This window comes from Vombatus ursinus, unplaced genomic scaffold, assembly GCF_900497805.2.
Source record: "Vombatus ursinus unplaced genomic scaffold, bare-nosed wombat genome assembly UNPS02014832.1, whole genome shotgun sequence".
In the NCBI taxonomy this organism is placed as follows: Eukaryota; Metazoa; Chordata; class Mammalia; order Diprotodontia; family Vombatidae; genus Vombatus; species Vombatus ursinus.
In genome coordinates, this window is record NW_020954610.1 from 40,000,050 (window position 1) to 40,025,542 (window position 25,493).

Genomic DNA, 25,493 nt, shown 5'->3' on the forward strand with positions numbered 1-25,493 from the left:
TCTTTCTTTCTTTCTTTCTTTCTTTCTTTCTTTCTTTCTTTCTTTCTTTCCTTCCTTCCTTTTTTTCTCCCTCCTTTCTTCTCTGTCTCAGTCTCTGTCTCTCTTTCCCCCTCTCCCTCTTTCTCTCTCTCTATGCAGAAAACAATTAAAATAGTTTTCTAGGCAACATTCACAACTTGCTTAGTGAATAGTACCCTAAGGCTACAGAGAGCCAAATTATGTGACATAATGGGTAGAATGGATTCCAAGGAAGGACCTTTCACTCTTAAGAAAAATGGGCTTATCACAGAAGTTCACTACAATTAGAATCAGATGATCTTGCTAATGTCCTTCAGCAAATCAATGTCTCACCTGTATTTTCTGACTGTCCATTTTGTGCTCTGAGTGAACAAACTGGGGAGACTGACCTTGTTTGAAGACTAAAATGGGACTCCAAACAATACACTTGTTTAAGACCAGCCTTGGTATGTCATTATGTTCATTTAAAACTACAACAAACAGGGGCAGCTAGGTGGCTCAGTGGATAGAGCACCGGTCCTGAGGTCAGGAGGACCTGAATTCAAATCCAGCCTCAGACCAAACCTTGACACTTACTAGCTGTGTGATCCTGGGCAAGTCACTCAACCCCAATTGCCTAAAAGTAAAAAGAAATAAATAAATAAGTAAAAGAAATAAAACTACAACAAACAAATCCAGGGTGTCTAATTTTATGAAATGTGCCCATGTGTAAACTGGGATCTGGACCCACTAAGTGATAAGGCTGGAGTTTAAAAAAAAAACAGGAAGAAAGAAAAAGGCAAACACAACTTACTAGATAGACGTCTAACACAGAGGCATTATCGTCCTGTGTTTCCAGTGTGCTCTGCTCAGAAGTCAAGTAGATGGCACTGTCTTCTAATGTGAAAGTGGAACTTGAAGGTAATCCTTTACTGAAAACACATGAGGAGAAAGCACAGTGAACATAACTAACCCCAAACAAGAGGAAAAGAAAAATAACACCACAAAGTAAGATGTAATGAGGTTACTTCTCTAAAAGGGAGAAAATCTGCACCCCATTAAATCCAGAATCAAATATAAAATCTTCTGTTTGGCTTTTAAAACCCATTATTACCTGGTTCCTTTCTACCTTTCTGGTATTCTTAAATATTATTCCCTCCACATTATCTATGATTCAGTGACTGGCCCCCTTGCTGTTCCTTACATATGACACTCTATCTCCTGACTATTTTCACTGTCTGTCCCCCATGCCTCCAATTCTTTCCCTCCTTGTTTTCCCTGCAGGCTTCTCTGGCTTCCTTCAAGCTTAAATATCACCTGCAAAAAGCCTTTCCCCCACTCCCCTTAATGCTAGTGTCTTTCCTCTAAGATCATCTCCAATTTATCTTATTTGTTCATAGTTATTTGCATGTTGTCTCCCCCATTAGGCTGTGACCTTCTTGAAAGCAGAGGCTTCAGTTGCTCCCCTTCTTTGTATTCTTATTGCAAAGCACAGTGCCTGCTTGTTGACTTGACTTACACACACACACACACACACACACACACACACACACACACACCCCTTTGCACATACTCTAAGTGGAATAATTATACTGAATGCCCACTGTGTGAAATGGACATACCCCAAGAGACCATACTGTGCTTCTTCAAAGAGCTTCCAAGTAAAAGACATATTTTTATAAAACTATCTTTTTCATACTAGATCTCACTTTCGGCTCCTGATCATATAATCTCACTTATTTTTCTTTCAGATTGCAACTGGAGAAGATTCATGGATAGCTGGGAATGAGTACTTTTGGACTAATGTGCCTGTGTCTCTTGGGTTGTGATATAGGAAAAAAAATTTCCCTAAGGATGGAGTCATCTTTCAATTCAACAAACATTTCTTTAGGCTCCCCACTGCCTAATAAATATTTGTTGAATTGAATCTTTGACTCCTTTTCTTACTCCTAATTTGTCATCAAGTCCCATCAATAGTTTTAGAATCTCTTTCAGATTCACTTTCATATTCGTTTCTCACTGCTATCAGCCTTAGTCAACCTGATTGTTTGTGGGATGTACTCCCTTCACTCTCTATATTCAGATATATACTGGAAATTAGTACCACATTAGGCTTCCTAAAATACTTCCCCACTCAAAAACCTTTGAGTTTTGTTGTGACTAAAGGATCTGCTTAATATAGACAGTACCACCACTATCATGTCATGTCTTTCTCTTTATTAGTTTAGCATTCAAGGTCCTTTGGTCCCAACCTACATTTTCAGCTTTCTCTTTCACTAGTCCCCTATGTAAAACCCTCCACTCCAGCCAGGATTGTCTACCTCCTGCTCCCCAAATTTGCCTTACATTTTCCTGCCTTTGTACTTTTACTCATGTGTCCAAGATTATACTATGGTTGACCGCTCACTTGTAGGTACTTAGCCTGTTATTTAACTTGTTCCCATATTTAATTGTATTATCCCATGCTTTAGAGAAATCTAGTATATTTGGATATTTTCTTTCTAATTAGTAAAATAGCAAACTCCTTCTCCTTACTTAATCAGCTCAAGCCTCTATCCAAGTTCCTTAATTACTATTTGTTTAATAAATTTATTTAAATTATTTATTTAACAAAAAGGAGAAACCTTCCCCAGTGGTAATTACTTATACTTCTGTGCATAGCAAACCCCTTAATTTCATGCTTAAATATTTAAATGACTAAATATGGAATTTATTAACAAATTAATTCAGTGATAACTGAGACATAAATTATTATTCATAATATTTTGGTGATGAGAAATGTCACAGCCAAGGTTGCCATAAACTCTCACCAAAAAGGCAAGTGATTTCTCTTCACTTGTGAAAACATAGTCCCACACCATTTAGTTTCTCTCAAGATGCCAAGTTAAGTCTCTTCAAAAATCTGCTTTATAAGATAAAATTGTTAAAAGCTTCATCAGAAAAGAGCTCTCCATCTCCTTTCTCTCTTCTCCGGCTTTTTTCCAGTCCTGACAGAAAAACAGTGTCTTCACCAGACACACTTTTCATAGACTTCTCTTTATGTTTTTTTCCCCCTATAATATAACAGATTTCTATAATATAATAGTTAAGATAGTTCTTGCACAATTTTCCTCCTGACCTTCTGTCTTTTCCACAAACTCTCTTTAAATCTTCCCAGCTCAGAAGTTAAAAATACATATTCTTGTCTTGACTTCATAGAGAAAAACACCCCATAATAAAGCATTTTTCACCTGTAACTTCCAAATGTCAGCTCAAACTGCCTTTTCCTCAACATTCCATTTGGCTCTTAAAGATACAGGAACAGTATCTGTAGTCTTGGTGATAGTACATATATTTTCTCCCATCTATCGCTTGCTTAAGGGCAGCAAGGAAGTGTAGTGGATTAAACACCAGTCTTGGAATCAGGAGTACCTGAGTTCAAATCTTGCCTCAGACACTTACTAGCTGTGTTATCCTGGGCAAATCACTTAACCCTGTTTGCCTCAGTTTCCTCATCTGTAAAATGAGCTGGAGAAGGAAATGGCAAACCACTCCAGTATCTTTGCCAAGAAAATCCCAAATGGGGTCATGAAGAGTCAGATACAACTGAAAAAAATGACTCAACAACAACAACAACAAAAACAATCCTTCATTTATATAAATTCTACTTTCCTTTCAAGGCTTACTTTAAATCCCGCTTTCTCTTGGAAATGAAAGTGATTTCTTCTTTGAAATCCAATAGTGTGTATATATATATATATATTTTATTCCCAAAATATAGCATAAACTTTTTAAAGGGACATAGATCTAGAGCTGGGTGGGGCCTCAGAGGTAATCTAGTCCACCCCCTCATTTTACAAATTAAGAAACTGAGGCTCATGGAAGTTAAGTGACTTGCCCAAGTTTATACAGGTAGTAAGAGTTAAAGAAAGGATTTGAACCCAAGATCTCTGATTTCACAGCTAGCACTCTTTTCACTGTGCTGCACTGCCTCCTTAATGAGGGTATAGATTTTGTCTTATGCTTCTATCTATCTTCAGCTTGCCTTGCATACTCTAGGTGTTCAATAAATAGTATAGTGGAAAGGAGGCTGGATTTAGAGTAAGAAGACCTGAATGTGAATCCTGACTCTGTCATTTATTAGTTATGCCACAATGGACAAGTTACTTAATCTTTCTGGGCCTCGCTTTCCTCATCTGTAAAATGAGAGAGGTTGGATTTGGTTATGTTTAATATCCTTCTGGCTTGAAATCTCTTCCCTTACATTAGATATTTGATGAATGATTGGGAAATACTGATGCTTTTGTTTTTAAAATTGAATCCAAACAAAATAATTTAATTGCATTTTGGAATAAGGAAAGGTATATTTTGCATTTGGTTCAATTCATTTTTCCCCATAAAAATTCATTAGGACAATAGAAAACAAACTTTTGCTTCTTAGAGACATAAGCAGACATGGCCTCCTTTATCTACTTCTGTAGTCATAACTAGGGTGAGGTAACTGGAGATTTGTCCAAGGTAGAAAATATAAAAAGCATCGACAATATTGTACCAGGGCATACCTTCTCTTTGACCCCTGATCCTGCCCTCATGACAATCAAGTTTCAGGGCATGCTTCCTCTCTTTTCAGTAGCAAAAGGTACCCCAGTTTGGATTTCTTTCCCCTAGTCACTACATCCCAAGTGAGCCCACCACCAATTGCCTCTGATGAAAAACTAGCTCTATCAATCTTCCTATCTCATTTTTTTTTTAAGGCAATTGGGATTAAGTGACTTGTCCAGGGTCACACAGCTATTAAGTGTCAAGTGTTTGGTCTGAGGCCAGATTTGAACTCAGGTCCTCCTGACTTCAGGGCTGGTGCTCTATCCACTGCACCGTCTAGCTGCCCCTTCTTGTCTCATTTTTAAAAGAGGTGAAAGTATCATTTGGTTCAGTTGACAATCTCTTGTTATGAGCCCTCACAACTATTTTCTTTCCTGGATTTAAGTCATTCATGAGTTTGCAGTAGATATTACTTTGAAAACTGTTGCACACAGCAGCATTGTGTGATGACCAACTTTGATAGACTTAGCTCCTCTCAGCAATGCAAAGATCTAAGACAATTACAAAAGATTTATATTAGAAAATAATATCAACATCCAGAGAAAAAACTATGGTATCAGAATGCAGATCGAAGCATACTGTTTTTCCTTTTTTTTTTCCCCTTTCTTTCTTGTGGTTTTCCCCTTTGGTTCTAATTCTTCTATACAACATGACTAATGTGGAAATATGTTTAATATGATTGTACATGTATGGACTATATTAGATTGCACACCATCTTAGGGAGAGGAAAAAGGAGGGGAAGAAAATTTAAAACTCAAAGTCTCATAAAAGCGAATGTTGAAAATTAAAACTAAATAGATAAATATTAAAAAAAAAAAAAGAAAACTATTGTACAGCAACCGGTATTGTTGAAATACCAACTGGATCAGAAACAAGACAATGAGAAAATAAAAACTTTTGCCTTTAAATTAGTGAGACACCTTTAAGTCATCTTTTATCTAAATCAGTAATTTATTCATACATCTCCTCCTTCCATTCCTTATGTGATGTTGTCTCCCATTAGAATATAAGCTTCCTGATAGCAGGGAGTATCTTGCTTTCCTAGATTTGTATCTCTAGCACTTAGCACAGTGCCTAGCAAACAGTAAATGCTTAATAAATGTGTTATCATCCACCGTATGTCTCTATAGGTGTCTTAAACTCAACATGTCCTAAACAGAAGCTATTATCTTTCCTCCTAACCCTCCCTCCCTCCATACATTCCTCCTTCTGTGCAGAACACCACCCTACATCCAGTCACCTAGGTTTGCAATCTTGGAATCATCCTTGACTTTCTCCCTTCCAAACCAATTGATTGACAAGTCTTGTCAATTCTGCTCTGACAGTATTTCTCAAGTCAATTTTTTTCTCCTTACATCACTATTACTCTAAGACTATTTCAACAGCCCCCTTCTAGTCTTTCCCTTCTTTAATCCTTTCTCCACGTAGCTGCCCAAATAATTTTCCCGATGTTCTGATCTGACCATATCATTCCTTTGCTCAGAAAAAAAAAACACCACAATAGCCCTCTATGTTTTTTAGGATAAATTAAAACCTCCTCAGCCTAGTATTTAAACCCCTCCACAATTTGGCTCCCAACTACCTTTCTGGGTTTATGTCAAATTATTTCTTCCATTTTCAGCTAAGCTCATCCAATAGAGATAATCCCCAAACTTGTCATTCCATCTCTCACCCCTTTAGGCAGTCTCTCTAATATGGCATAGTCTTCCACCTACCCTCAACCTCTTAAAATCTTTATCTTATCTTCCTTCAAGGCTCAGGTCCATGCCACTCCTACATGAAGCCTTTCTGGTTCTTCCTAGTAATTCTATTCTAGCACTCTCCCTCCTTTTATTGACTTATCTATATAAATGTTATATCCTCATTAGAGAACATAATCTCCTTGAAGGTAAGGAATTTCTGTTGTCATATCTCCATCACTTATTAAAGTATCTTTTTTTTTTCTTTTTTGGTGAGGCAGTTGGGGTTAAGTGACTTGCCCTGAGTCACATAATTAGTGAGTGTTACGTATCTGAGGCCGGATTTGAACTCAGGTCCTCCTGACTCCAAAGCTGGTGCTCTATCCACTGTGACACCTAGCTGCCCCCTAAAGTATCTTTTACTACAGTAGGTGTTTAATAATAATAATAGCCAATATTTATATGTTGTTTTAAGGTATGCAAAGTGCTTCTTTACGTGTGTTATCTGACTTGATCTCCACAAAACTCTGAGGTGGGTACTATTATTATTCTCATTTTACAAATGGGGACACTGAGGCTGAGAGAGATTATATGATTTGTCCAGGGTTATACAGCTAGTAGGGGCTACTAGGTGGCACAGTGGATAGAACATTGGGACTGGAGGCAGGAAGATTTGAGTTCAAATCTGGCCTCAGACCCTTACTAGCTGTGTTACCCTAAGCAAGTCCCTATTAGCCTCAGTTCTTCATTTGTAAAATAGGGATACATTGGAGAAAGAAATGGCAAATTGTTCTGGTTCTTTGCCAAGAAGACCCTATGTTTGTCCATGGGGTCATGTAGAGTTGGATCTGACTGAAGGACTGAATGGATTGCTAGTAAGCAGGATCCAAACTATGGCACTGCGGAGTCCAATTCCAGCGTTCTATCTACTATACCACCTAGCTATCTATCTTTTAATAAATACGTGTTGAATCAAGAAAGACTTTCACTTTGGAGATGTTTAAAGCTAAATTTATGAAACACAGCTCTAATGTGTATGGATGGACTTGCACATATTCATTTTCACTAAAATATTCTTATAAAATAGAATAATTAAAGTAAAAAAGATCAAGCACAGGAATAAGTAAATCATTGAATCTGACTATGAGTATGTGAGAAACCAACTGCCAATTCTTCCTTTCTTATAGCCATCCCCAGAGATAAGACAGGCAAACTGTTCCGTAATGGGTTTCCATTTGTGTGTCTAGGCTACTGATCAATTTAGAGTCCTCTTTCTCATCAGCTCTGGCATTTGGGAATATTCTGGCTGCTGCCCTGTGGCAGGGTTTTTTTTTTTTAAGAGTTCAGCTGATCTCCTGGGCAATGTGCCCATTTGGATTTAATATTAGTTTACTTTTGTCTCGTGATTCCAAGATTTCCCTTTGGGGTAGTCATTTATAAGCCACCAAGCCATTTCTCTCACAGGAAGATTTTATCCTGAAAAACCAGGAAGTCCATTGACAAGATCATAACATTTACTGTTTACTTATACATTTAGAATGCAAAGATTAGTTTTCAGAAGTAACACAACTGAATATTCTTAATACTGGATATTTCTAATCTTTTCTTTTAAAAATATTTTATTGATTTTCTTTTTTTTTTGTAATATTACTATCACCTCCCAGTGATTCCCTCTACACCTCAAGTATCCTTCATTGCACTAAATGCAGATGAGCAAAACAAATCAGCACAATGATTTGTGTAATTGACTTGCCTATGTCTGAGAGTGTATATCCCATTCTGCATCTCTAATCTGATGAAGCTTCTCTTCTGAGAGGAGGGAATGCTTCACTCTGAAGCTGACTGGTTATTATACTGGTTAGAGTATTGAAATCTCTTGATGTTACTTTCCTTTATGGTGGACATCATATAAATGTTTCTCCTGGCTCTGCTCACTTTATTCTCCATTAGAACATACAACTCCTCCCAAGTTTCTCTGAATCTTCCACATTCTTTATAGTGTAATAATTTCGCACTAGATTCATGTACCCCTGATTTATTCAGTCACTTTCCTTCTTGTTTTTTGCTACTATGAAGAGTGCCACTATAAATATTTTTGTATATATGGGATTTTTCTCTCTATCTTTTACCTCCTTGAGGTATATGCCTAGGAGTGTTAGACTGAGTCAAAGGGTATTTATAGTCTACTGATTAAAAAAATAGCATAATTCCAAAAAAAATTTTTTTCAGAATGGCTCAACCAATTCACAGCTTCACCAATAGTGTATTAGAGTGTCTCAAACATTTACATTTCCATCTTTTGTTAATTTTATGGGTGTGAGGTAAAACCTCAAAATTATTTTAATGTGTATTCATTTCTCTTTATTATTAGCGATTTGGGGCATTTTCTTATGGTTGTCAATAGCTTGCATTTTTTTTTTTTGAAAGCTGCTTGTCCATGTCCTTGGGTCATACATCCATTGGGAAAAGATTCTTCTTCTTCCTTAAATTTTTTTTATTGATGCTTTTTGTTTTTATATTGCCAAAATTTCCTCTATTACCTTTCTCCCTCCCCCTTCCAGAAAGCCATTACCTACAACAAATATTTTCTAAAGAAAAAAAGAAAAAGAGAAAAAAAGCAAGTAAAACTGATCAATATATTGAAAAAGTCTAAAAATAAATGTAATATTCTATACCCACCGACCTTCCACCTCTACAAAGGAGTGGAGTGGGGATGTCTTTTCAGATTTTTTTTTTAATTTAGGGACTTGCTTGTTTTTTATACTTTTGCAACATCTATTTTTGATTGTTTTGTGGTTGTTCTTTCCATTTGCATTGTTGTAGTCATCATATATATATATTATTTTCTTGGCCCTGCTTATTTTACTCAGCATTAGTTCACATAAGGAATAGCTTTTATTCTATTTTTCAAACCAATTTTCTATATAACTTGGACATCAGATTTTTAACAGATATAGTGGGTGCTTCCAACCTACAGAATCCTGTTTCCCCATGCCCATTAGCCCCATGCTTCAGAACGAGCTAGATAATCTGAAGCAAAGGCAAACATAATTTATTTCTAACTGCATGGGGGCCAGTTTATGATTCCCAGTCCTGCTGTTCCACAGGCTCACAGATCATAGGAACAGAGATCCAGACCTAGAATGGACCTTAGAGATCAACTCATCCATCACCCCTCGCTTTACAGATGGTGAAGCCCAGAGAACTGAAGTGATTAGTCCAAGATCATTCAGGTATCAAAGAAGCAAAGACAGGATCTAAACCCAGGTCTTCTTACCCACATCCAGTAAGTTTTTCACCATTTCACACTGCCTGCCTTCCCAGTAAGCAGAGAAATGACCAAAAACTCTAAACCCCCCACCCCAGTCTGCAGAAGTCAGAAAAGCCTCTAGTTACATGAACTCTACCTTTCCTTGCTTCTTTTGGAGGGCAGAATAATATAATACACACTGTGCTGGCTACCAAGTTTTTTGTTTTTAAAATCCGTCTGAGTCAGAGTTCTCCCAGAGGCAGACACTAATGGCCCTCTGATGTCACATGGGCTTTTCTGTCATTTACAAAAATGCTTATTTCTGTTACTAGCAGCATTAGTCTGGCCTCATCAGCCAACATTAGCCTTGCAGGAATGCTGAGAGGAGTCATCAATAATCTTCCCAGGCTGGAACACTCAGATTTCCCCTTGCAAAACTAATGAATGCTTTATGGCCTGTCTCTTGCCGCATATGTTCAGGGAACATGCGGTACTAACCTCAGTTCTTTCCCTCCCAATCATCCTGTCCTTTCCGTCTCTTTTAGCATGGTCTTTTCTTTCCTTAAGTAAGACAGGATACATGTCGTGTTTCTTTGATCACCAGATGGTTAGTTGCTTGTCCCTGTTTGTGCTTATGATTAGATCTGCTTGCACAGACAGATTCATTAGAACATCACTTGACACTATATAAGAGGGTGTTGAAGATTTCTTTACTGTAGGCAAAAAAAAATAACCCAAACATGAACATAGTCTAACTGCATCTATACCTGTAGATACTTGTTTATCCCTAGGTCATCAGATATAGCTCGAGGGCTGGCAGGAGCTCCAGAGGCCATTTATTATAATCTCATTTCAAAGAGAGGAAGGTGAGACCGAAGGAAGTTATTTTTTTGTACAAGGTCACAAGGATAGTTAAATGTCAGGGTTGGAACCCTGCCCTCTGATTCTAGGTTCTGCTGTACCATGCTGACTCTCAAGAGAAGGGAGACAGCTTAGAACACCTACTGTAGATGCTGTGGTAGACCCCCTTATCAGGACAAAATGAAAGGACCGTTATACAGCAACGAATAAGCAGTTCAGATTAGATATCATAAATTTGTGGTAGACCCAGCCAGCACAATTGTGATTCAGTAGATAGATAGATAGGTAGAAAGCTAGGTAAAGCATTTATTAAATACTTGCTTACTATGTGCCAAGAATTATGCCAAGTGCTGGAATAAATACAAGCATATTCTATACCTTCAAAAAGCTTACCTTCGAATGGGGGAAGACCATATATAAAGGGGAACTAGAAAGGAGTGGGGGAGGTGGCATGGTATGAAGATGGCTGGGAAGTGGTATGGAGACCTGTACAAGATAAAGTGAAAGCTAACCTATGAGGGCCAGGGGACCCAAAGGAGAAGTCCAAGGTTGAGTAAAGAGGGACATAAGGATTGGTGGGAGTATAGGCAGCAAAGATATGGCTGGGAAGAGGGGAAGTAGGAACAGAGAAGGTGGTTGGTGGAAGTAACTCATCGTTGGGGCTTGGTTGGGCATGAGCAGCAGTAGGAAAGGGAGTTCAAAGGTAGACAATGGTGTATTGATTTGATGGATTGGTTATTTATTCCAGAGCTATGTACTTTAATTCCATTTCAAGGTGGCCCAAGTTCTTTAGGATTTCTGGACATGCCAATTCAATTCAGTTCATTTCAATTTGACAAGTATCTACGATGCCAGTCATTTGCCAGTCATTAAAATGCTAATCTTTGAGGAGGATGACTACAATGGAGTAAGTTCTGAGTAGCCAGAATCAGAGATCTCATTTGAAATCTGATTGTCCCAGCCAAGAGGTTAAATTGGCCCTTTCCTGAGCTGCCGTGTGTGTTTGTGTGTGTGTGTGTGTGTGTGTGTGTGTGTGTGTGTGTGTCTGGGCTGTGATATTAATGGTCATAAGCATGAGTTTTCAAGCTTCTGGGTCAAAGATGATGCTTCTACACCCAAGGCGTAGAAGCTCTTCACTACTCTTTGATGCAATCTCTCTTCTTGGATATAGTACAGAGAACATTTCCAAACCAGTTCAAGAGGCCAGAAAAGATATTAATTGCTTTGAAGAGCAATGTATCAGTGATAGTGCTTCTTTTTTAAGACACCAAAATGCTGGCACGCTTTTCTTTATTTTCTTAATTCTGCTTAGGGATGGAATGTTATTTTTAAGACAGTGAAATTTGCAACTTCTAACAAGGAAAAAAATAGTAGCAATCTCTTTTTAGTATCATTTGATCATTTTGGTCCAAAGCATGGGTTTAATTTTTCTTCTGTTCCTCTAGATAGCATAATCTAATGTTTGAGAAGCTAAATCATCTGCCTACAATAGATTCTTACGGGACAAATGGCACTTTGAAGTTGATATGCAGTGAGTAAAACAAACTATTCATTGCCAACATTGTTATTTCCAATGAAATGAAATTAAAGTTGCTAATGGAGTCAGCAAGGACTTGGGAGGAGCCAATGGTGGTCTCTGGCCCGAACAGAGTAGAGATTTGCTAAGACTCTTTGGAATACAGATACTTCTAGCTCTTTCCACTCTACCCTAAGGACCATGAGACTGTTCCATCCAACTTTCCGTATGTGTAATGCCTCTTGAATATAATTTTTTTAAAGGCAATCAGGGTTAAGTGACTTGCCCAGGGTCACATTGCCAGTAAGTGTCTGAGGCCGCATTTGAACTCGGATTTTCCTGACTCCTGAATGTAATTTCCAGTGATAAAATCATTAGTTTCTAATGCTGAACTATTAGATGGGTGGGAAGAATTTTCTTTTCTAGGTGTTCAGTAGGTGGGGCTATAGGACCTGCAGATTCAAGATTGTACTTCTCCAGGCACTATGTCCCAGGGTGATAGTTCTAGGCAAGGGCTGGAAGCATCTTTATTCCAAAGGCCCTTGGTTTCAGGATTCTGGACATCTCCACTGAAAGCTGAAGGGAAACAGTAGTCAAGGCCATGAATGGCACATGCATCCTGTCTCTCCCTCAGAGTGCTCAGTCCAAATAATTATCCTTCCCTATAGCATCTCAATGATAGAATTCCCAGAGCAAATGTATCTGAGGCAGACATTTCCTTAACTGCAATGGGACACACATACTTGGTACTTTAATGTATATATATATATATATATAGATAGATAGATAGATAGATAGATAGATAGATAGATAGATATAGATATAGATATAATTTTGGTGAGGCATTTGGGGCTAAGTGACTTGCCCAGGGTCACACAGCTACTAAGTGTCAAGTGTCTGGTCTGAGACTAGATTTGAACTCAGGTCCTCCTGACTCCAGGGCCAGTGCTCTACCCACTGTGCCACCTAGCTGCCCCTACTTTCATACATTTTAATGAACCTCACATCTTTGTAATCCTTTTTAAAGCAACAGGTCACAAATCAACCATTCTTACCCATCATTTGTTACTCTTGTCCAGATCTTCCTATAAAGCCATCAGAGGATGGCTACCTTTTTACCTCTTCTGAGCAATTCCTCATTAGAGACTTGCCTACCCAAAGTCACACCTAGTAAACAATAGATTTAGAATTTGAATCTAGGTCTTCTGACTCTATAACCACAGTTTCACCATTTTGGAAAAACCACCATCTCATCTTTTTATCTCTAGTAATGAACTTATGAATAAAAAAAACTTTCATTCTTCAGATAGTTGCATAAATTTATATCCTGGGTTCTCAAACAAAAATGTCAGAAATATCCACAACAACAATAACATTTTAGAAGATGGCTCCTTTCTGTTTTGCTAATTACAAAATATACTGAACTCTGAAGTAAAGGTCCTCTATACTATAGTAGGGCTATCTAATCAGAATTTGAGCCTTTGCCTTCAGGACATAACAGTTCATCACTGATTTGACAAAAAGGTGTAAAGTTGAAGTGACCATACCTAAGTACGTTAGCGGCATTGTCTGTCAAATACCAAAATAATTATAAGCTTTCAATCTCAGAAGTCACCAGAGAAAATAGTTTTCAACTGGATTACAACAAAACTCTGCTTTCATCATCATTTTGTGTGTGTGTGTGTGTGTGTGTGTGTGTGTGTGTGTGTGTGTGTTTTTCAATTACTACCAAGTTGCAAGCAGGATCGTGGCTATTGGAAAACTTTAAGCAGGATTGATTTTTCATGGGCCTGCTACCTTTAAAATGGAGTGGATTGACAGTCGGCTTCTCTAGCATGACTAGAACACTACCAGACTGATTTCAAGCTCTGACTTGAACGATCAGCAAATGTTATGGAAACTGGCTGTCTCTGCTAGAGAGGCTAACAGCTCCATGAACACTGTCTTAAGTCATTAGCAATAGCACAATATGTGGTTTGGAAATGGGTGGATGGAGTGCCCCCAGTGCCAACAGTGGCAGAGAAGCCTACAAGTAAAAATCAAGATAAATTTTCAGGATTGTTGGAATGAATTGGGAAATTTAAGGGCTTGTGCTATTTGCCTCACTAAGCAGATGAATTGGATTTGATTTTCATTCTCCCATTGCGTTCACAGGATCCTAGATAGGAGCACAGATCTAGAGATGGAAGGGATGAAAGAAGTCATTTAACAATCTAGCCATCTCATCTTACAAATGAGGAAACCGAGGCCTATAAAGATCAAGTGATTTGCCTAAGGCAGTATAGGTAGAAGAGGCAGAGCTGGGATTTGAACACATCACTCTACTAGGGGCAGCTGGGTGGTACAATGGATGTAGATTCAGTAACACCTGAGTTTAAATACAACCAGAGACACTTGGATAGCTGTGTGACCCAGGGCAAATCACTTAACCACTCAGTTTCCTCATCTGTAAAATAGGAATGATTATGACACCTACTTCCCAGGGTTGTTGTAAGGATAAAATAATATTTGCAAAGCACTCTGCAAACTCCTTAAAACACTACACAAATGCATATTATTATTACTATTACTACTACTGCTGTTTCCTACATACATTCTAAACTCAAGGTTAATACTGAGTAGGTATACAAGCATGCCCATGAGCTGTTTTTCCCTCCTACCATAGACCTTCTTATAAGGAATAGAAACATTTTAAAGCTCAAAGATTATAGTACCCTGAAGGTAATATAGTGTAATATGGAGCTCTTTGATTATGGTAGATTTAGCCAAATAAGTAGTAAACCAGCATGTTTTTGATAAGAATAAGAAGGAAAGCATTATTCTATTCAAAGTGGTGGACAGAGAGACCTATCTACCTCATTTGCTGTAAAATCTTGTCAGGACTTGGGAGTGTATATTTAAAATGCCTGTAAGTGTTAGCATTCTGGCTCCATTGACTGAGCCCTTGTCTGGTATTTAGGAACTCTCTGAAGACTGAAGAAGTGACTTTGACCAGACATGTCTACGTGCCAGACTTTATGGAATTCCACCTTTAAAAGAACATCAAGATGAACTAATTAATGATTAAACACTTTCAAAAATAGAATGAAATATGTCACACAGAATGGTCAAATTCTACTCTTGTTTCATCTGTCTTGTTATTTCACATGTGCAAAAGGGGCAGTAAGAGACAGCATGGAGTGGTGATTGAGAGCTGGCCTTCAAGTCAGGTAATTTTGGTGTTCAAATCCTGCCCTGGACATGTTAGCTGTATGACCCTGGGCAAGTCACCTAAGCTCTCAAGGTCCCAGGCTACTTTTTAATTGGCCATGCAACTGCAGACCTGTGTTTTTAAAGGAAGTTTCTTCACCAAGAGTTCCCTAAACCAATGAAATCACAAATCTAGTAAAGAAAAAAAAAAGAGATGGGTCATAACATCTTAGACCAGTGCCTCAGGGTAGCATAAAAATGAGTCTGTAGTCTTGTAGCTATGTTAGTGGGATGCAAGCACTGGTACTTCTTACCAAGCTAAAAAGCCAGAAGGGCTTTAGGGACCAACCTAGCTCAGGACAGAGATGCTCATCATTGGAATATTGTTTTACTGGGATATGATAAGAAAAAAAATAACCAGTAGCTTATGAGAAGACTTTCTACCTAGGCATCAGTGGAAAGATCATAGGATATTAGGGCTGTAAAGGATGCTGGAGGCCATTCAACCCAACCCTGTGATTGTATGAGTGCGCCCATAGAGATTAAATTACTTGATGCAAAGTCACATCGGCATGTGGTGAATGAAAGATGAGCTTTGATTTTTTTTTTTTTTTAGTGAAGCAGTTGAGGTTAAGTGACTTGCCCAGGGTCACACAGCTAGTATCAAGTGATAAAGTGTCTGAGGATGGATTTGAACTCAGGTCCTCCTGACTCTAAAGCTGGTTCTCTATCCACTGTGTCACCTAGCTGCCCCATGAATGAAAGATGAAACAACTCAGGAAACAAAGGTTCAACCTTCTCGGTGGTGCGTGGCCTAGAGTGCTGGGCCCAGAGTCTGGAAGTGTCTACTTCCTGAGTTCAAATCTGGCCTCTGACATTTACTAGCTGTGTGACCCTGGGCAAGTCACTTAACCTTGTTTGCCTCAGTTTCCTTCTCTGTAAAATGAGCTAGAGCAGGAAACAGCAAACCATTCCATTATCTTTGCCGAGAAAACCCCAAATGGAGTCACAAAAAGTAGGACATGATTGAAACGACTGAACGACACATGCCAATTGCCTAACAAATTGGGAATAGGTTTTCCTCAGTTCCCACCACCACTTGCTGTTTTAATTCCTTCAGACAAGAGGTAGCAAAGTTGAAATTAGAACTCAAGTCCTCTGGCTTCAGATCTAAGGCTTTCCCCTTCACAAAAGTCACCGACCATCAAAGAACTAAAAGCATAAAAGTATCATAGAACTAAAGAGTGAAGAGATGTCAGAGGCCACAGTCTAACCCCTTCATGTTACAGATAAGGAAATTGCACCAGAGACTGTCACCTGGGCATAAGAACACTGGGAATAGAGTGAGGGAAATTTTCAAGATCTGGCTCTAATATTAAGAGTTTGAACAAACAGCTTAACTTAAGCCTCACTTCCCTTATCTCTAAAATGGAGCCAATCATATTTTCACTACTACTTCACATACGAGGAAAGAATTGTAAACTGTAAAATGCTATGTATATTTGAGCCATTTTATGTACTTAGAGCAATTTATAAACACCAAAATGGTATTTCAAAGAAAAAAATTCAAGTTGCAGATTCTTTTTACTTATGATACTTATTCCTAGGAAAGGTGAAATTATGAGAACGTGGACAATATGTGTCCTTGGCTCTTTTGCAGCCTTTATGTTATCTCTCTCTCTCTCTCTCAATTAAGGTTAAGTGACTTGCCCAGGTTCACAGAGCTAGTAAGTGTCTGAGACCAGATTTGAACTCAGGAACTCCTGACTCCAGGGCCACTGTTCTATCCACTGTGCCACTTAGCTGCCTATGTCATTTTTTTCTATGTAGTGTCAAGTAGTTTTAGAAGAATTAAAGTTTAGAGTTTTTTTTTTTTTGGTGGGGTTTGGACCCATGGTTTAGTCAGTGTAGATGACTGGTGAGGAACTTCCTCTACCAAAGGAAATAGGCACCTTCTCTGAAATTTATAGTCTAAGAGAGTTTCCTAGGGACACGCAGAGTGACTTGCCCTGAGTCACATGGCCAGTAGGTGTCAAAAGAGGGAACTGAACCATGGTCTTCATATGAGCCTGAAGCTACTTCTTTATGCTTTGTCATACCATACTGACCCTGAAGTTTGGATTTCAGTGAAGTATTCATTCATAGAAGACATGGTACTCAACACCTGTAAGTAGGGTTGGGCTTAGGTATTTTTAGCCTTTATTCCCCAAGGCTGTTCCCTATCTCAGTTAACTATTTAAGAACATTAAAGCTGGTTATGTTTAACAACACCACTAACTCCCATGTTTACCACTCCTTCTAAATTTCTACCCTTCTAATTGTACTCATGGCCAAGACACAGGACTATAGAACTACAAAAATTTGAGAGCTGGAAGGAACCTCTTAATTGAGCATTTGTCACACCCTCCATATAGCCTTCATTTATTAGCATGGATCTTAAAGCAAAGATAAATGGCACTTTGATAGATGGCCTATGAAAAGACAAAATTTGTTCTTTGCTTTCTTTGCTGAATCTTCCTCCAGACCATACTCTCTAACTGGGTTCTGTCCTGGACCTCTTCTCTTCCCCTTTATCCCTCTCTCTCATTTCACTTGATGATCTCATCAGTTTCCATGAATTTAATTACCATCTTTATGTTGATGATTTTCTAATCTACTTTTCTTGGTTCAATTTCTTTTCCAACCTCAAAAATCTCACATCTCCAACTGACAAGGCATCAAAAGAGGACTATCGTGGAGGAAGAGATGGAACTATAAGGAGTTAAATCTTGGTCCAATTTTAGCACAATCTATTCAAGGTGCTGCTTCTGTCAGAATCATCCCTGCTACCGGCTTTACTCTATACAGATAGCTGAAAAAGGTACATGCCTCCCCATGCAGCATGCATAGATCAGGAAACAGGAAATGAAATTTAGTTCCTAAGAGATAAGAAATCCTGATAAACTGAAGTTAATTATGCACCAGCAAGAGTTTTTAGACATTAGAGTCTTCCTAGGATGTGATTCTTAAAGAAAACCCTCAAGCAGACAAGGACATAGAAAGGGATGTTTATTTTCCTGATAAACTCAGGGAAGTGAGAAGGAATAGAAATAAAAATGAGAAACACACACACACACACACACATACACACACGCCAACTCTTAGAAGGTAAACATGTTTTCCCTGACTAACATGGATCTTCTATATAAAAGACAACCACCCTCCCTCCCTCTCTCCTTCTCCATCCTATTCCTGTGGTTGTCAGTAATGAAAGTAAGATTGGGTGACTGCTTTTACTTTTACTTATTCATTACAAAGAGGCAGCAGCAATAAATTACAGAACTCTCATAACATTTTCAGTTTTCTGTTCATGAGTCATAGAACTTGCCTGCATATGCTTTTTCTTTGTGGTTCATGTTTCTTTTTCTTCTAGGACTTCCTTCCTCAAGCTGTTTACTGTTTCTCAGTTGGCTCCCCTGCCCTGTACATATCAAGTGCTCTACTAATACATTCCAATTGAACAAAATTCTAGAGGAAGTTATTAGATTGAATTCGATTTTGATTTTTGGTATTTTCATTTGCCTAATGTCATGGCAACACAGTGATGGTACCAACACACTTGGAGGTGTGTGGGTGGTTCCTTCCTTCCTTCCTTTTTGCCTCCCTCCCTCTCTTCCTCTCTCCTTTCCCCTCTCCCTCTCCCTTCTTTCCTTCTTTCCTCCCTCCTTTCTTTCCCCTCTCCCTTCCTTCTTTCTTCCCTCCCTCTCTTCCTTCCTCTCCCTTTCCTTTCCTTCTCTCTGTCCCTCCCTCCTTCCTTCCTTCTTTTCTTCTTTCCTCTCTCCCTTGCTCCCTCCCCCTCCTTGCCAAACCTATTTAACCATTTCTTGATAAAGAGTTAAAATACTGCAATAGAGCTTCCTCTTATGTAAAAACATACTACCCTTCCCCTAGCCTAGCCCCAATCCTAATACCCTTAAAGAAATTCAGAAAATGAAAGTCTTGTGAGAGTGGTGGTGATAATAAACTCAAAGTTAGTGGAAACCAAGCCTGCCTTGCACTTTGGAAGTCTTCCCTTCATGGAGGACTTTGCTTTTTTTCCCCATGTTTTAGAAATTAAGTTATTTTTGTTATTAATAAGAATCTATTTTCTCTCATTTCCCACCTTCCACTCTATCGGGAAAAAAGGAAAAAAAACCCAAATTATTGGAAAAAAATATACACAGTTAAGCAAAACAAACTCTTTCACTGGACATGTTTAAAAATATGGGTCTTATTCTGCACCCTGAGTCCATTACCTCTCTGTCAGGAAGTAGAGAACTTGCTTCCTCTATGATTCTTTGGGATAATGGATGGTAACTGTTGATAAGAGTTCATAATGGATAGAGCACCAGCTCTGGAATCAGGAAACCTTGAATTCAAACCTAGCCTCAGACACTTACTAGCTTTGTGGCAAATCACTTAGCCTTTGTTTGCTTCAGTTTCTCATCTATAAAATGGGGATAATAACAGCTTTTACCTTCAAGGGTTGTGGTGAGGATCAAATGAGCTAGTAAGTGCACAGCACTTAGCACAGAGCCCAGCACATAATAAATGCTATATAAACGTTAGCTATTGTTCCCACTTCTCTGGCAGAGGGAGAACAGATGAATAAAACAGAGAGGAACATTAGTGTTCATCCATGCACAAATGGAGGGGAAAAAATTCAAGCCTTTTAAAGAACAAAGGGAATGTTGTTTCTTTTTGTTTTTCCCCAAATCCAAATCTTGCCTCAGGGTAATAACTCCAGGGCTAGACTAGGGGAAGGGCAGTATGTTTTTACCTAAGAGGAAGCTTCTGGCCTCCAATTCTTTATCAAGAAACGTTCAACCAGGTTTGGCCAGGAGGGAGGGAGCAAGGGAGAGAAGAAAGAAGAGAAGAAGGAAGAAGGAAGGAAGGAGGGATAGAAGGGAGGAAAGGAAAGGAAAGGGAAAGGAAGGAAGAGAGGAGGGAAGAAGGAAAGAAGGGAGAGGAGCAAGGAAAAGAGATAGGGAGAAAGAAAGAGAAGAGGGAGGGAGGGAGGCAAAAAGGAAGGAAGGACAAACTGATGAGCCAGGAGTTCTATTACAACTATTAATGTTGTTGAAACTCAGGCTAGGTCTGTACAATACCACAACAACCAGGTAAAAAGTGAAACAATCCAGTTGACTCATTAGCTGTTGTCCCTAGAAGCAAATACAGCACAGTGAATGGGAGATTGAACTCAGAGGCAAGAAGAGTTGAGTTCAGATCCTGCCTCAGAAACTTACTGGCTGTGTGAACCTGGACAAATCACTTAATCTTTCTGCGCCTCAATTTTCACAGCTCTTAAATGGGAGAGGAGAGATTGGATTGGATGGCCTTTAGGGTTTCATTCTTCCCCCCTTTTTTTTTTTAAAAGGCAATTGGGGTTAAGTTGAAGAGGTTTACCTACAATTCTCAGAAAAACCTTTAAACTTTTAGATTCCTTGTAGACTCACTTATCTCTCTTTGACAAAAAGAACCTGGCTTCAGTTTTGTTTACTGGTCCCAGGAAACCCTTAAAGTTTTAGAAACTGCCTTATTTCCCTTTGAAAGCAAACTTCCCCTTCCAGCTCCCTTCATTATCTATTCTCATTGTCTGTTCAAATCACTCAGATGTTCCAGATGGAAATTCTCACCTGGACCCTTTTCCAAAGGACCCACCTCCCCCATCAACTGGTTTTCCTATTATTTTGCCTTCCTGGCCATTCCCACCCTTAATTCTAGCTAGGCGCCAGTGTTCCCTTTGCCCCAGCTTGCTGGCCACCCCCATCCAGATCTCCCTAGACCCCTCCTCCCCTCACCCCAAACTGCTTGGCCACTCCTTGGACCCCTCCTCCCATCACTCCAAGCTGCTTGACCCCTCCCCAGTCAGTCTGTACTTAAGGCTCACCTTTCCCCCATTCTGATGCTGAGCTATTCTCGAGCTTAGAAGCTGAGACCCCTCATGCCCGCCCATCCTAAGGGCGTCACATGGCCTATCCACCCCAGCCCCCACTCAGACGCTGGGAATTTCTCATGCCCACCCATAACGGGTGTCACCTGGCCTGACCACCTTAGCCCCAGCCCCCACTCAGACGCTGAGCTTTCTAGACTGCCTCACGCTGCTTTTTCTTGTGAGCGTCACCTGACCACCTTGAACCCTATTTAGATCACTGATGTTTGGGCTCCTTTGGAGTCTGGCCTATATGCTTATCTTTAATAAACCTTTTCTCTGGCTGCAAGAAGATCTGAGTTGAATTCATTCAGGCAGATCCGTGCCGTGATTTGGGCATTTTCCCATGATCTTGGGGTGCCTCTGTGCATCTAAGAGCACCCTAAAACCCTCCCCTCTTCAAAGTGACTTTCCCAGGGTCACACAGCTAGTGTAAAGTGTTTGGTCTGAGGCTGGATTTGAACTCAGGTCCTCCTGACTTCAGGGCTGGTGCCCTATCCACTGTGCCACCTAGTTGCCCCTAGGGTTTCATTCTTGTTCTAAATCTATAATCCTATGATCCTTTGGGGAAAAAAATCAAACCAACAACTTAACTAAGTTTTCCTCCTTTATAAAATGAAAGGCCTGGACTTGTTGACCCTAAGGTCCCTTTCTGCCCTAGACCCTATGAGCTTAATTACCAGTTGTGGCGATGTAGAAATAGCCTCAGCTTCAGACTGAGTTACTCCATAGCCCTCACTCCTCAATTAAAGACTCCATAAGATAGCTCTAAAAAATGGGGCTGGAGGAGCTTCATGAACAGATGGTTTTCTGCATTTAACGTACTGTCTACCTCTCCAGAACACTCTTAGTGCCGCAGAAGCTATGATGCAAGAAATACTTCTGCCCCCAGGGTCTGTGACATGGTTTGAGTGAGACAATTTCCTGTAATTTGGCAGGAAAAAAGCCACCACCTATGGCTAACATCAAAGCTTAGGCAAATTTTGTTACCAGGACATATTGAATAAGGGCCTAAAAGACTTGGCATGTTTCCCAGACTTGGAAACCTGTAATTAGCCATATCTGTAATTCTGGACAGCACAATGAAAAATTTCAGTGAAAACTTCAGAATTTATAGATCTGTTGGGAGGAGGTATTCTGGAGGTATTGCAGAGGATCAGAAGGGAAACCTATCTAGAAATGAAATGCCATGATGAAAAAGCTTTAAATTTACTATACTATTGGTTTATTATTAGCTTTCTGAAAACAAAAAAAACAAGAAGTAGATATGAATTAGGAACTTTTATATCTTGGGGGGGGTTATATTCTCTAGGGATCTGAAGGGAAAATGTAGGGTAGAAGAAAGATGATGCTAATCAGGAGAATGATGGTCTAGCCCTAGCTCTGGTACCACTTAGCTGTGTGACCCTGGTCAAATCCACTAACCTTTCACCTCAGTTTCTTCACCTAGAAAACAAAGTGGTTGGATTATTATATACTGTATGAGTGAAAATTACTTTCAGTTCTAATACTCTAAATCTCAGAACCCTAAACCTGAAAGTCAAGTTTAAACTGGCTAGTGTCTGCCATAGGATTCCCAATTTGTTGTTTTCTTTTTTTTGGGGGGGGGGGTTGTGAGGATGGAATGAGACTGGACTTATGATTTCACTGGTATAGGGAACCCCAAAGGAAATTCTCTCCTCAATGCAGATCAGTACCTTTTCAGCAATTTATAGTGTGAGAATTGCCTAGAGATTAAGTGACTTGCCCAGGGTCACATACAGGACAGAAGTGGGGCTTGGACCCCATTCACATCTTGATTTTGAGACCAATCCTCTTATCTACTATGCCAAGCTACCTTTTGAGTGAATAAACTGAGCAATGTGTTCTTGACTTAGAAGGCTGTTGAGGGAATGGCAGGAGGTAGATGAAGGAGGGGATGGAGAGATTCAGTCCTCATTTGCCTTGCATGAAAGACAGGAGAACACTGGGCTAGGCCTCAGGAGGTAATGGATTCTAGTACTGATTCTGTACAGCTTTAATGAACTGTGGGATTTTACTGAATAGTGCCTGTCAGTATTTTGAAGTATGAATAGCTGCTCCCCAGTAGGGATAGATAGTATTAAGATGAAAAAAAAATTTGGAAGAAGGCATGCAGAACACACACACACACACACACACACACACACACACATAAGCACATGTCATATGACTGCGGATTATATAAACCTCATGCTGAAAAAAATCATTATCTCATCACATTAGCAGTGAATTTTATCCATTCAAGGCCTATACCTTTGGAACAACCTCTGATAGGAGATCACTCAAAGCACTATTTAGTTTTCTGTAGAAGGTAATTTCCCATATGCTACCAGGATGGGAGCCCCTAAAAGGTCCTACCTGAATGACTAGGGTAAATTGTTTACTCTTACAAAGTCCTAGTCATAGGATCAGGCCAATTTCTAAGTGTTCTAAGTGCTGGTCATCCAAATTAATTGAATGCAAACTGCATTCGTAGGAAATGCTACTTGTTTTTTGCCCCCAGGATGAGATAAGCTGATTACTTTTGAGGAAAAGTTTTAAGGTTAAAAAAACACAGCAAAACATCAAGACCTATCTATGAAGTCAACTTTAAGGAAATAATAAAGCCTCTCTGTCTTTGGTTAGCATCCCTTTGAGGATGGAGAAAAGCTGGTGCAATATAAAAGTGAACATTTGACTAACGGCGAGTGACAAGTGATAAGACAACTTATAAATAAGCCCTCATATATTTTCCCTACCTTGTAGAGTTGGAAACACACCAGTCATTTATTCTTTCATTCAAATACTGTGGAGCTCCTACTACACTCATGGCACTATACCAGGTATTAGTGGAAATTACAAAGGTGAAAAAGCCAGGTCTTTAACCTTGAGGAAGTATCATCTTGGAGGGGAGTGAGGGTACATATATAGATAACTATAATGCAAGGTAGAATGTGAAGGAGAAGCAAAGAGATAGGAAGTATGGGAATTTAGAGAGGGAGAGAGCAAAGGAGGGAGAACAAGAAGGGAGATGACTTTTGACTGGAAGAGAGGGAGGAAATGAGGAAATGCTTGATGTTGCTGGGTCCCAAAGGATTTCAACAGGCAAAGATGGAGAGGAGGTGTGAAATACATGTTACAGACAGAAGAACCATTAGCAAAACCAGTTGGGAAAGGGTAGGGCAAATTCAAGCAACAGCAAGCAGAGGAGTGTAGAGGGCTTCAAGCATCAAGGCTATGAAATTTGGAGTTCTTTTGGTAGGCTATAGGGGCATTCAAGCCAATTCAAAAAGCATGTATTAAGCATCTACTATATGCCAGGCACCGTGCTAAAAGCTGAGGATACAAAGACATGGTTGAAAAAAAAAGATTCCTGTACCCAATGGGATAACATTGAAGGGGATCAGGAAAGGCTTCTTGCAGAAGGTAGAATTTTAGCTGAGACTTGAAGGAAACCAGGAGTAGAGGAGGAGACATGGGGGTGGGATTGGGGAGTCAGTAAAAATGCAAGGAGTAAGGGGATAAAACATCTTGTGCAAGGGATAACAAGGAATGGAGAGTTCCTAGATCATAAAGCATATGGAGTGAAGTTAGGTTTAAGAGGTCTGGAAAGGTAGCAAGGAGTCAGGTTATGAAAGGCTTTTTTTTTTTTTATATTTGACCCTAGAGGTTATAGGGAGCTACTGTAGTTTACTGAGTGGGAGGTGACCTGCTCAGACAGGCTTTAGGAAGATCACTGACAGCTGAGTGGAGGACACTAGGTTGGCGACAGTCTTGAAGCAAGGAGAACTAACCAGCAGGCTATTGTAATAGTCCAGGTGACAGATAGAGAGGGATTGAACTAAGGTAGTGGTTGTGTGAGTAGAGAGAGGAGAACACATGTAAGAGATGTGGCAAAGGTAGAAATGACAAGATTTGGCAATGGAATGAGTATGTGGGGCGAGAGTGAGGGGCTGAGAATGACACTGGGGTTGTCAGTCTGGATCAGCAGGGGTATAGTTGTGTCCTTGGCAGTAATAGTGTGAGTGTGTGTGTGTGTGTGCGCATACATATACACATATGTATGTGCACACATGTAGATGCATATACATATACAACATACCTACAATACACATATGTACACACATATATGTATACATACATATATATCCCACCTCACCCACTATGCCACTGAGTCATCCTTGCCAGGCTGCTTGGGGGGTACTAGGACCCTCCCAATATGATGCCTCTACTCTTCCCTCGCCCACCATTTAATAAAATGGGGATGCCCTCCTTCCTCTTACTCATCTTGTCTCGGACAGCGGGGCTGCATTTTGGCCTTCCATCCTTCCCACACCTTGAAAGTGTACACTGTACATGAAGATATTTTGCAGGAAATTAATGTAAAACACTTTCCGTATCAGTGATGCCATCATCACATTAGGTCACACTTGATTGTTTTATTATTATTATTTGTTCTACAGCTTTTTT

General features: G+C 39.5%; 1 protein-coding gene across 2 annotated transcripts in view; it reads right to left on the bottom strand.

Annotated features, from left to right (window-relative positions):
• Nucleotides 1–25,493, bottom strand: part of PIP5K1B (phosphatidylinositol-4-phosphate 5-kinase type 1 beta) — a 329,210-nt gene that overhangs the window by 30,045 nt on the left and 273,672 nt on the right. The window contains exon 14 of one of the 2 annotated variants that reach the window (XM_027839282.1): nucleotides 812–929. The exons of the other annotated variant lie outside the window; for it this stretch is intronic. Coding sequence (XP_027695083.1) covers nucleotides 812–929 — 118 coding nt within the window. The remainder of the gene's footprint in view (nucleotides 1–811; nucleotides 930–25,493) is intronic. 2 annotated transcript variants of the gene reach the window in all.